This window comes from Argiope bruennichi, chromosome 3 (genome assembly GCF_947563725.1).
Source record: "Argiope bruennichi chromosome 3, qqArgBrue1.1, whole genome shotgun sequence".
NCBI classification, from domain to species: domain Eukaryota; kingdom Metazoa; phylum Arthropoda; class Arachnida; order Araneae; family Araneidae; genus Argiope; species Argiope bruennichi.
In genome coordinates this window covers 52,128,808-52,143,042 of record NC_079153.1, presented here as the reverse complement: position 1 = coordinate 52,143,042, position 14,235 = coordinate 52,128,808, and the positions used below count along the sequence as shown (strand labels likewise).

General features: G+C 26.4%; 1 protein-coding gene across 3 annotated transcripts in view; it reads left to right on the top strand.

Annotated features, from left to right (window-relative positions):
- Positions 1-14,193, top strand: part of LOC129962638 (calpain-D-like) — a 50,502-nt gene extending 36,309 nt beyond the window's left edge. For all 3 annotated transcript variants that reach the window (XM_056076500.1, XM_056076501.1, XM_056076502.1), the window contains exons 6-13: positions 38-113; positions 1,655-1,780; positions 4,471-4,623; positions 4,723-4,887; positions 5,718-5,914; positions 7,779-7,924; positions 9,008-9,186; positions 12,366-14,193. In XM_056076500.1, coding sequence (XP_055932475.1) covers positions 38-113; positions 1,655-1,780; positions 4,471-4,623; positions 4,723-4,887; positions 5,718-5,914; positions 7,779-7,924; positions 9,008-9,186; positions 12,366-12,543 — 1,220 coding nt within the window. In that variant the 3' untranslated portion in view covers positions 12,544-14,193. The remainder of the gene's footprint in view (positions 1-37; positions 114-1,654; positions 1,781-4,470; positions 4,624-4,722; positions 4,888-5,717; positions 5,915-7,778; positions 7,925-9,007; positions 9,187-12,365) is intronic.
- Positions 14,194-14,235: the final 42 nt, after the last annotated feature.

The following is a 14,235-nucleotide window of genomic DNA, read 5'->3' as shown; positions in this document are numbered from 1 at the left end:
ACCATCATAATGATTTTTTAACAATTTATTTTTATAGCTTCATCTATCCCAAATGAGGAAGGTATTGATCATGATTTAATATGGGTGCAATTATTGAGCTGTCGTGATGCTGGGTAAGTATTGTGAATTTCAGATTTTAGTTTTTGAAATATTGTTTTAAGAGCAATAAAGGTTAAAACTATTTTTAAAATTCCTTAGAGATTTTTGTGTCCCTTTAAAAATTGCTAATAGTTAATAGCAATCTCTTATTTTTGTATTGAAAATATATCTTAAGTCTAGATTCAGTTGTTATTTATGTAAAACTTATATAATCTTTTACCACCTTTTCAAATTTTTATATCTTAAAAATTTTATTTTATTCAGCTTTTTTCTGTCATTGAATTTTAAACAAAAACTATCTGAAATATTTCAATTTCGTGAACAGAATTTTCCGAAATAAATAGCCCCTTAATGAAAAATTTGTTACTTAGCTTAGTTGAAAATGTAGTGATTAATCTATATCCATCATTATTTTATTGTATAAAACAACAAAAACATGCTTTAAAAATGGATTAAATCAATTAAAAATTGAATAATCAAAACAAACCGTGTAAATTCTAGAAAATAATTTTAAAAAGCTCATTATTTGTAAAAGTTAATGTCACTTGTTTATAACATTGTTGCAACTATTAAACTTGTTTTTTTAAAATACCTAATATTAAAAAAAATGAATATTTTTGTTTAAAAATAGTGAAAACTGTTCATTTTTTATAAAAACTGAGGGTGTTACTAAAAATTGTTCATAACACTTTGTGTGATTTTCTACATTTTTATATGCAACAAAACTAATCCAGCTAAGGTTGCAGTTGCAACTATTGTATACATGTGAACATACATTCTCAATTGTATTGTCTAAAATTATTGCTGTTTTCTATTTACTGTCAGTTAATTTTTTCCAAACTGTAATCAAGTCTCTAGCTTATAAAGCATTAAAATTAATTTAAAAATTTGCAAATTTAATGAAAAATATAATAAAAACAGTTTAGTATTATAAAGTATTTAGTATTTCAGAATGTGAGAAATTAGCAGAGAACTACTAATATTTAGATTAAACAAAATTATTATCAAAGGTTAAAAAAAATGCACATTTGATTTTCATGTAGAATATATTGATAACAATATTTATTTGCTTTGCTCTGCTATTTCTTAATGATAAAGCTAATAAACATATATATTTTAAGCATTATACAGGATATTTCAAAATTTCACAGAATGACTCTGTGAAAATCTAGATATTTCAGAAAATGTTCAGTAATCTATCAGGTATTAGAGTTTTTGCATCACTGGTAAAAATATGAACATCCCTTGAGAAAAGATATTCTCTTTGCCCCCCAAAATGATCTATATAATTTTTTTTAGCAAAGCCATTTTATACTAACTCTTTATTTTAAATTTGCTGTGGTTTTTCTTCTGCAATTTCTACTCTAATCATATTTTTTTATATGATTATATACAAATTGATATTTTCATTACTTTACTGTTGATAATGGAATTTTCTGACATTTTGTAATTATAAAGTAAATATTATTGATGTAAGGATATTGTTTTCGACATCATCCAAAACTTGAAAATATCGGAGAAAATTTAAAAATAATTTATTTTTCTGATTATGTAGGTTTTTGATGGGTGCCTCTTGTGGTGGAGGAAATATGCAAGTTAATGATCAAGATTATCATGCTGTTGGTCTTCGACCAAGACATGCTTACTCAGTATTAGATGTACAAAGTATTCAAGAACTGAGGTAAGATAATAATAATAATAACTGTAAAATTTTGTATTTTACAGTATAATTTCAATATGGAAAAATAATATTTGGTTAAACTATTATTCATTGTGAAAGGAAATCTAACTTATATATATTATATATACATAACAATCAGTTGTATAGTGTTGATATTAGTGTTATTAAAAATTAGTTATGTTTTTAAAGGATTTGTTAGCCTTATCAATCCAGAAATCCATTTTTATTTAAAGCTCGACATACATATTTGAATCAATTTTGGTTATTATAAGAATTTGGGGAATATTTTAGAAAACATTCCATTTATGAGCATTAGAGAGGAACACAGAATATCAAAGGCATCAGTTAAATGTTCGAAGCAGAAAATAGGAGTTGGCAGCATATGCCAAACTTTTATCAACTCAGTATTGAGTACTTCTGATTAAAAAGGGAAACTAAAGATAGCTGTTAGCAATTAATTTGACCTTTAAGGAGAAATTTATGCTAAACATTTTTTTCAGTTAAACTATCAGATTTTGAAAGACCAAAATAAATAATTTATTTTAAAGGTGTGATTCGATTAATATAACATAATGCAATATGTTAAATTGAAATTAAAATGACTTTTTTTTCATATTCTGTTATGTGACTGTTTTTCCTTCTGTAAGACTGTAACATTATTTTAAAGAACATTTCAAAAGAACATTTGACACATTCTGGATGTGTCAAATGTTCTTTTGTACTAAAACTCGAATAAGTGGAAATGAGATATATGCTTTGTTAAAATTTTCCATGTACCTGAACTTTTTTTTATTGAAACTATTTTTATTTATGCATTTTGTTTGCTTTCTTTTTTTACGTACACAAATTTTGTAAATGCATTTTAACATCGAACCTATGATCAAATATGAGGAGAAAGATGTTGAAATATTATATAAACTACGTAATATTTGAATAAACAATGTGGAAAATTTTTTTTAAAAATGTGTATTGCTTTTGTTCTTCAAGAAAGGGATTAAAAACAAAATTAAATTCAGGATTTTTAAGTTTTTATTAAATTTTTTGAAGCATTTGTTGCCATAATGCTGGATTTTAAGCTTGTTGATACTTTCATCAACAACCAGTTGAACATTTTGTCATATTTATATGAATCAAATTTTTAAAATATTTGTGTGGAATATATTTGTTTCTCACTTATACATATGTTCATTACAATCCTGATTAATTTATAACCATTGCATTGATATAGTATTCCCTTTATGTGATATAAAACTTCAATTAAATATTTTTTTCCCTTTGAAATGTATATAAATATTGTTTAACTGGGTGGACAAATATGTGTGTGCATATATATATATACATAGGATCCAAACAAATTAAATTATTTCTGAAATTTTATTTATGTTTATTTAAGAATTAGAAAACTTGTTAGGCCAGTTCCATTTATTCCCTTCAATAGAAGAGAGATTTATTAATTCAAAATTTATTTTCATTTTTTTTTGTTTGTTATACAATTTTTTTGATTGCTTATTGCCTGTTATAGTTAATATTGTCTTAACTTTTGTCACAATGTTCGAAAATAGAGATGTGAAGAATTTATTTAATTCTCGAAATGAATTCGCTGATGAATGTAATTCTTAGTTGAATTTTTTCTAGAATCTAAATATTATATAAATAAAAATCATTGTGACTTTATATTGTATTAATAATTTCAAATTTATGCTCTAAAAATAATTTCCTAATCCCTTGAATTTCATCTGTGTTGTAACTTTAAATTCTAAATTGTGCAAGCTATTTTTTTTCCCCTATTTGATCAAAATGCTGAGGTGAGAAACTCATTTCAAAGATTAAGAATGTTCTTGCATTCTCTCTCTCTCTCTTTTTCTTTCTGCCTTCTTGTTTGATTCACTACACTATTTTTGCCATAGCCCAAACAAACAAACAAAAAAAAATACAAATTGGATTAGTTTATTGTAATTATGAAAAATAAAAATAATCAAAGACTGTTTGACTGTTTCTTCAAATCATTATTGTAATTGAACGTATGTACTATATGTTCTCCTAAACAACTGATTTCAACTAAACTTTTGCACACTTATTCTTTAAAACAAGTGAAAGTATACTATTAACTTTTCAAAGAATAAAAAAATTAAATATTCAATTAATTAAAAATTGATCTAAATCTTGTTGTTTTTCTATAATAACTTTGATCAAATAATTTTATAAGAAATATTTTAATCCCTTTTTAAATTTTAGCTTCCAATCATACCAAATTCCTTTATGAAATTTTTTTCTTTAGTTGTTATCAATTCTTTTGCAATTTGATGCTAAGAATTTTGAAATACTATAATAATAAGATTCTTATCTACTTTACCATTATTTTTTGAAATTTTTATATTGTATCTTTTGGAAGAAATAAACAACTAATAAAGTGTAATAAGCAACTAATATACTTTTCTTCTTCAAATGATTACAAATGACTAAGGTCTAGAATCAGGCAATCAAATGGTGTTATAATAAAAGAATCATGTGTATTATAATATTTTATGCAATATCAATTTTTATATGAAAGATATTATACAAAAAAGTATTTTAATTCTGAGTAATGTTGGGCATATCAGTTAGCAAATAATAATGCAATAAATATTAATTTGAAATAACACTACATTTTGAATATTCTTCTTTTCCCCCCTCCTTTTTTCAAATTGAAGGTTAGTGAGATTACGTAATCCTTGGGGACATTATTCATGGCGAGGAGATTGGTCAGATGGTTCTCCGCTGTGGACTCCAGAGTTGCGAGAACAACTGATCCCGCATGGAGCTGATGAAGGAGTATTTTGGATGTCTTTCCAAGATGTTCTAAAGTATGATCTGAAAACCCTATGATTATAATTCTGAAGTGTAAAGTAATAATATTTAAACAAATTTCTGCTCAAATAATATAAATCAATCCTCTCATTCAGGTACTTCGATTGTATTGACATCTGTAAAGTAAAATCAGACTGGAATGAAGTACGTCTTCAAGGAGTTTTACCACCTCACACAGATAAAGAATGTTTGGCTGTTACAGCACTAACTGTTCTTGATGCAACAGAAGTGGAATTTAGTTTATTCCAAGAAGGACAAAGGTAATGTTTGCATTTAATGTGTAATTTTATTTCATATCTCTGAAATTCAATCTACCATGTAAATTTTGTGTTTAAAAATAGGATCTAAAAAATGTATGCATAGTAAAATATATTTTATTATGCATACATCATTAATTGAAAGAAAATTTTAAGTAACAATTTTATTTAATGCTGATATAGGTGAAAATTTTACATTTATGTACAAGATGTCCAAATTTGGTATTGTGACAAAATGGTATTTGCCTGTAGAAAAATTGTTTTAAATAATGTAAAGAATTATTTTTATGGTTTAATCAATAAATATACTGCTGAATAAAATTATTAAAATATAGATTTTATAGAATCATCTAATCCCATTTATCATATTTAACAGAGCAATCTGTGGAATTCTGAATTTTAAAACTTGGTCCATTTTGTTCGCAGGAGAATGATACATTTTTGTTGTCATTTTGCCCAATAGAATCTGGAAATAGTACCAATTGAGATTTCATAATTTTTTCAGAGTACACATTGATATTTATCATGCATAAAAGTAATTCTTTATAGTATTTAAAAATTTTCCCCTTGGAAGTACAGTATGCACCAAAATATACAACACAACTTTCTTTTCACTACTGCAAACACATGTAGCTGGAACTATGCTTCATCGACAAATGCAACCACGTGTTCGAGATGCGCGATTTTTAGTGCTGTATATTTTGGTGCGTACTGTATATTCCTATTTTGGAGATTTAAGTAATTAGTAGTTAATAATTTACCATATCCTTTATTAAAAAGAATATGTACTAAAAAATTTTCTTTTTAAATGCTTTTTTTTTCACCAATTATAGAAATGCTGAGAGGTCACAAAGGTCCCAACTTGATTTGTGTGTTGTCGTTTTTCGAACTTCTGATCCTTCTAGGGGGCAAGTTGGAGCTCTAGTTAAGCACAGTAAAAGACAAGTTCGAGGATTTGTAGGTTGTCATGCAATGCTTGAGCCAGGAATGTATATTGTTGTTTGCTTGGCTTTCAATCACTGGCATACTAGTAAGTGACTTTTTATTATTGTTGTTGCCATACCTAAAAATAGTTTTTAGTATTTAATCCTTTTATTGATTTTTTTATTAGTTTATTTTAACTTTCATATATATTGTCACATAAGAATACATATCAAAGTTGGAATGAGTTCTCTGAAACTCTTAAGCAATGCAAGTTTTGGGACCCCTTACCCCTAACAATTTCCAAAATCATATCTTTACATTTAGAATTTATATGCACAGTTATTATTATCAAATGAGTATTATGACAAAATAAAATAATAATTCAATTAATGGTGTCATTCAAGAAAATTAAATACTGTATGTATCATAGATAAAAAAAAAAATTAAAAGTAGTTTTTAATGATACACAAAAATTACAAAAAATAAAGCGTTCTAAATGCTTAAATAAAAAGATTAGAAGGGCCATGATTTGTAAATTAATCAACCAACTACAGAAAAAGAAGAAATAAACTAAGTGAATTTGAAAATGCAAAAGAATTTTAATAATAATATTCTGATATTTAAATGATGGTTGATTTTGATGTGAATAAATTCAGGTTCATGGCTCTTGCAAATCATTTGAAAGCATAAAAGTAGTTATCTAGAAGAATACTGGGAAAAAATTCTTGAGTTTATGGGGCCTTCAAAAGTTCTCAGGCACTTAAGCAGTCGTATACTTTGTATTTTTGATAATCCAGTCCTGATATATATGACAAGATTAAGAAGAATAAATTGATTATTCAATGCTATGTATGAATAATTTTTCCAGATTTCAACCATCAAATCAAATTTCATATTTTTTGAAATTAATAAAAAATAAAGTAGAAAAATCTTGATGTCTTTTTTTGTCAAGATACAAATAATTTATCACAAAACTATTTATTTCAAGAAAAATTCTGAAGAAATAAATATGTTGCATTTCAATCTTGAATTTTATTCATTTTAATTTAAGATATTTAAAATTGAATTTCTTTACTTTATCATTATTCTGACAGTTAAATTTTTATTATGATTTACTTTATATTTTGAATGCTCAATAACATGAGATGTGAATTCTAAGTTGTTTAGCTTTAAAGCATAAGCATTAAATTGTTTATTGTATGATATGTGAAAACATATTATATTTGAACGGAAGTTGTCAATAAGATGAAAACAAAGACTTGGATAAAGAAATAATTGTGTATTCACTTATTATCCATCTACTACAATCAGACAATCTTGATGGCAATTTAAATTATGCTAAACACTACTTTTTTATAACTTAACATATCACCCTTTACATTTCCCTCGTATCTTCTATGGATTGGTTGATTTTCTTCATTCTAGATATCAATTTTTATGATGCAATTTTTGTTGCTATTTAAACTTTCAGTTCTTGTACTGTAAGTGGCAAACATTATAAAGAATAAAAATTATCTTATGAAATTTATTTTCACTCTAAATATCTAATGATCTTCAATATATACCTCTTATCAAACAATTACTGTATGATGACTTCAAATCCCTTTTCCAAAAATTTTATGTGCACTATATATTTTTTAATTAATTTTTAAAAATATTTTTTAATAAATGTGCATATAATTTTTTAATGATTGTGCATTACATATTTGTTAATAATAAAAACTGATAAAAATCATTAACTTAACATTAAGTAAGAATATTAACTGTAAAAATGAGCTTTTATACAAGAACTATTTTATCTTCAATCACTTGTGTAATATTTAGATAATTTTGAAGTTTGCAAAATATCTTTAGACTCTGTATTTAATTGATATCGATGTTTTCATTTAAGTTATTTGTATCAATTTTTTTTAATATGAAAAGTTTTCCATTTATTGTTATTATATGATGATATGCAATTATTTTTGTAGGTTTAAATACTTACGAACAATATCCGAGGTTTTTACTGGCTATCCACAGCTCCAAACGTTTATTGGTGGAGAAAATTCTTCCAATGCCACATATTCTGGCAGATGCAATAATTCTGCTAACAGTGGCTAAAGGACAACGCCATGAGGTACGTATTTGAGTTATTTAATTTTTATATACAAGATAAACAATATATCAAAAGAATATTTGAATATATAAGGCTGTATAATCTAAAATATATTAATTATGCTGTTGTTTAGGAGTATTATTTAATGCTCTAGATTTCAAAATGTATAATTTCAAATCCTTAAAAATAAACACAATTTTTACTGTAATATGAACATTTGTTAAAGGTCACTTTTTTGGAAGGGAATGGGAGATAGATAAGAAGTTTTCCTGTTGCAAATAGTTTACTATAAGCCATTTAACATTCTTCTTAAAGGAGAATTAAAAATTGAAACCAATAGGTTGGTAGAGCTTCGGATTCGCGTCCCTTAGGTTGCGAGTTCGAACCCCGCCGGCCGAAGATTCCCCGCGTGCTTGGTGGCTGACGCGCGTTAAATCTGCCGTGGTCACAAAGTCCTCCATGTCGAGAGTAATACCATTGGGGGTACTGGATCAGGGGTGATCGTTCTCTGATTCAGGTCTAAATTACGATCTGTGAGTAAATGATATGTGTGAATGAAGTCCGCCCCGTAAAAAGGGTTGTGACGTGTGTGTAGCTAAGTCGTTCTCTTGGCCCTAAATGGCGCTACTATTGAAACAAGAGGCGCTCCCCCTCAGGCTAAAATCGGCTGTCTTCGAACAGCGGGCTTGCCCATGGCAAGTGCCATAAGAAACAACAATAGATAGATGACCATGTCCAAGCAGTTTGCTTAAAAAACCATTATGGCTTAAGTAATGTTTAGAAAACTAATAAATAAATAAAAATAAACTTGATAATTATATTTCCTTGATACATTTCCAAAATAATAAGTTACTGCTATTATTCTGATTTATGTATAAATCCTATAAATTAGTATCAAAAGAGAAATGAATTTTTGAAAAAAACTTTATAATCATTACACCAAATATACAAGTTTTATAAAATTGTTTATCAAAGTATACTAAGGTTAAGTAATACGTGATAAAGATTCAAAGATTTACACACAGTCTATTTATTCAAATAGAAAATGTCTACATTACACATTCATTCACTAGTTTTACAAGGCATATATTATGCATATTACAGGGTAGAGAGGGCATGACTGCTTATTACCTCACAAAAGGCTGGGCAGGCCTAGTTGTAGTTTTGGAGAACAGACTTCCTGACCGGTGCATTCAAGTCATATGTGATTGTTCTGAGAGCATGAATGTTGTTTCCACTCGTGCCACTTTACGCACAGTTGATAGCATACCACCACTTCACAGGTTAGTGAATTATTATTTTATTTAAGTTACTACTGTAAATAAATATTCTGCTTAACGAATTTCAAAACCAAATTGAATTGTTTTTAAAAGGTGACATTACAGTATTAGTGAGTTAAACATGCCAAAATTTTATAATTTCTTTTGGTACATATACAAATTAAGTATGCACATCAATGATTTTTTTTTCTTAAGATAAATTTAAGTTGTAAAATCATTTTATCAATTTTTAAAATATTTTCTTAAACTTCAAATTGTAAAAATTTATGAACATGCAATTATTAAACCAACAAAAATTAAATTTGTACATATTTATTATGCACTAATTGTATTTTGTATGCAATTTTCCTTGCACAAAAAAATCTGTTTAATGCTCCTTTCCATTATTTTTGGAATAAATAAGTAAAATTATATTTGTATTGATTAATATTAATATTTAATTATTAATTATTATTTAACTATTAATATTTTGTGCATGGCCAATTAGTGCATCATATTAAATTTGGGAAGGTAATTTTTAAGGTAATGTTTTTGGGAATTTGTTTAACATAATTATATTCTGTATACAACTAATCCATGTTTTTTACATACCATTTAATATTTAAAATATATAAATCTTTTGTGCTTTTAAATTGTGAAATAATATTTATTTCTGTATGAAGGTTAGATAAATTTTATATCGATTTGACAGAAATATAGCATTTTAAATTTGTAGCAATTCTGTTATCTATTTTCTGAAACTGGATTAATAGTAATTTTAGTGATGCTTGTGACAATGATTGAGTTACTTATTCTTGAATGTTAGTTAAAGTTATATTTTATATAGCATTGCCTTTATTTGCTTTATTGCAAATAAGCACAATTATTGATTATGTTATATATATATAATATAATATAATCATTATTTACTTGACAGTTGCATTTTGTAATTAGTTTCGCCTTCCTACTTTTGTTTCAAAATATACTCATTTATTATTTTGATGATAAAATTCTGTACTTAATTTTTCCACATTATTTACAAATTATAGAAAATTTGTATTGTGATTTAAAGATGCTAATTCTCCCAAATACCTTGAATAACATTTTCTATACTTCAGCATAATCTTTTAACTTTGGATTCACATACAGGAAGATTTGCTTAATATTGTATTTTAACATACAATCAAAAAGTGCTTTTCCATTTTTTAAAAAATATAATTAGATCTTGGATATTCTTGTAAACAATCTATCTAACCATCGCACATGTGGAATGATTTAGATTAAAAAAAAAAAAAATAAATAAAAAAAAAACTGATCTAGTAGGATTTATTAGAGGTGAGGGGTGGGGAGAAATACAGTACTTTATGTGAACACAAAGCCTAGAGAAAGAAAATTCTCGTCTTATATATATACTAGCCGCCTCTGGCGACCAGCTGGTTTGCCAATCTTAATGTTCATTTAAATTTTAATAATTAAATATTTTACGCAATTCCTACTTTAATAGATTCTTCATCAAAATATTTTAAAACTTCAAATTTTGATAGTCATATAATTCACTCATAATATTATAAAGGCCTTCAGTCGTAACGTAATATGTATATCTCTAATTTTCTGTTAGCTCCCGTAGAATTTATGCTTTAAATTAAAGTGGAAAGAATTAATCTGCAATTAATATAATAATATTTTTTACTGAAACAAAGCATTTTTTTTATAATATGATTACTGATAGAGTCACTGAGCGTTTAAACTTTATAGGCACTAAAGAATATCTCTCTTAATTTATGTAATATCTCAAGAATTTGTCAACAAAATTTTCTTAGATTCATCATGAACAGATCGATTCATTAACAATGTTTAATTTTAAATGCATCATACACTAAGAAAATAAACGGTCGAAAACAGGTTTTAAAAAAACTACTTAAAAAACGATGTACTTAAAACTATAAGCGTATACAAAAAATATATAACTAACATAAATACAATTTAATTACAAAAACATGCAACTAACCTAAAAATAATTTAAATCATCCGTTGATAATGGTTGTCATGTCAACAATCAGAACACAATGCGAATGCGTGAATTTTCAACGCCAGTTACTGTAAGGCAAATGCGTGAGTTTTTCTACGCCAGTTGGGGTAACGCTATGCAGATTAGACTTTTTTAATTTCCTTTATTCTGTGTTATTTTAATTCAAAAGTACTTCAAAATGAATCTGAAAGATCGATTAATTAACAATGTTTAATTTTAAATGCATGTTTAATTTAAATAAATGTTTAATTTTAAACATTTAAAAAAATAAACAGAATCGTTTGAAATAATCGGCCGAAAAATGTTAACCCTAGCCTCATTACTGTTGTGGAAAAAAAAAATGAAGCCTTACTCATTTGGCGGTGGGGAAAATGGAAGATTTTTTTGGTGGGAAAGTTAGTTTTTAATTGATAATTAAAATTATAATTAAAAATTCAAAAAAGGGACCCCAGGTGCACATTCCCGACCTCTAAGGTACACATGTACCAAATTTGGTAGCTGTAGGTCAAATAGCCTGGCCTGTAGAGCGCCAACACACACACACACATACACATTGAGCTTTATATAAGTATCGATTAAAGAAATAACCACAGTAAACTGACTGAGAACTAAACATGATTTAAACAACACATAATATTTTATAATGCTCAGCACCATGAAATAAGTTCAAGGATTGCAATAAAATTGTATTCCATTTGTATAGCTGGTTATTATGATGAGTAACTATTAATTTTCATTGCAAGTTAAATGGAAATTTAATTCAATGCTTTTTCATTTTTGTCTTTAATACTGTAATTAAAAAATAAAATAGTATTGAAAATAGTAATAAATGCAGCAAATATTATTAAAATTCTTATATCGTCATGCAAATTTTAAGTCCTTGACATTAATTATAAAAATTTATTTGTATGAAAGAATAATTGAGAGATATGACAGTAAGTTGGCAAAAATAAAAGGACTAATAAGGCAAATGAGTATTGTAAGAAAAAGGGTTGGAAACCTCCATTCTGGTCATTCAGCAAGCAGACTGTGCACCTTTAAGTAAAAATGTTAACATTTATAGTTGTATTAAATTGTACTAAAGTATAAAAACACTTGAAAAATGCTAAATGTGATATTAACACATCAAAACAACAATAATCTTGCATCTTTATTTTTTTTCTCATCGTTTTAGGCAAGTGATTATAGTACTCACTCAATTGGAAGGTAGTGGGGGATTTTCAATTGCACATCGTCTCACCCATCGTGTTTCATATAGTGGTGGACTTCATGATTGGGGTCCACCAGGGACAAATCATGTGCCCCCAATAGACCGAAAAGTGTTTGGTCTCCATGCACCTCGGCCCCTGTGACATGTTCTCAAAGCTAAAATAAATCTGAAAATTGTGATACAGTTCCAGTTACAATGGATCTCATGCATGAAATTTATTTTTTAATTTTATTTTACATTTTGTATATGGAGAGGAACAGTAAGAAGCATGTTACTGTTGGAAAACTATAATAGCCTATTTTTCAAGCTTCTCTAGTGGAATGTGATAGTAAATGCTATTAGCATGCATTTCTGTAAGTGATTCATTAATGGGGAATATTGATAATTCCCTCCTGAACTCTTCCGTGGTTTGTATTTATTAAAACAATATACAAAATGTTTAAAGAATTCTTAAGAAAACTGATTTGAATGAATTGTTTTAATTCTTGAATGTTAGAATCTATTTATTGGTGCTTTTAAGCTAAATAAACATGTTTGTATAGTTTAATTATAAAAGCAAAACAGGAGCTTCCATTTTTTTAACCATAAAAATGAATTATCTTTGATATAAAAATTTGCAGGTGAAATGAATTTCAAATTACATTATCTAATCTTTCTGAAAGCTAAGGTGGAAATGAATAATAGGTGCTAATTTAAAGTAACTGGTAATCACATCTATATAATACTCAGTATAAATTATCACTAAGAATAACTCTAAAAAAAGTTTTTATTTAAAAAAAAAAAAAAGCAAATTTCTGTTAATTCAAAATTGTGTGAAAAAAATTCCTTCCATTATATAAAAATGATGCAATTTCAGTCTTTCTACTCGAATTGCATGATTGTTGAAACATTTTTAATCTGGAAACAAAACTAATGGAAAATTGTTGTAAAATAACACTGCAGTTCTTATAATTTTCTATCTATAACTGGTAAATTTTTCAGCCTTCTACTTTTTAAAAATTATATAAATTTAAATCATAATAGCACAAAAAAATACTTTAGTATTTTAAGACTTCAAAACTAATACATATAATTAATAAAAATTTTTAGCACAATATGAGTTATAACTGTCATTGCTGTTGTGATTTGAAGGGGAAAAAAATGCATTGTTACAGGAATGCTATTGTTTCTAATGTGTGATTTTATTTTAACAGTATTTTTAAGACTGATTGAAACTACTTACTTTATGATATTGAGAGAATCAAATTGTATGTTTGTATTTATTTGTTTTTATGAGTGCCATTATTGAGTTGTATATACTAAGGTTTTGTATATGTTAAACAGAAATGTGCACTAAAGCATGTCAAAGAAATGTATATATATTTATTTGAAACATTGAAAAGCTTTATCATATATTTATTATAAATATTGCTGGAAAATTTAGAGTCACTATTTCACAAATTGTGTTATTAAATTTAGAAATTATAAATAGTTACGAAATGTAAAATGACAGTAATGTTGCTGTTAGATAATGAGTGCCTATCACTTGTTGCTGGAACTGGATTGTTTTAATTTTTTAAAAATTTTCCCTTTGTTTGTATATTTTTTTAAATTATAGATGTTTTATTGTTTTAACTTCTCATTTTAATGCAACTCTTGGAATTTTACACCAAGATTGTTTGTAATATTTATGTCTGTTTCTTTTTTTTTTACACCTTTTGATTTCAAAGAGTCTCATTTTGTATCCTTTCTTGCCAAATTTTTATTTGTTTTTATGCGTTAATTGTATATAATAAAACTTTTGTGAATATTATTCTGTTGCATTTTTTAAACTATGCATCGATCTTGATCACAT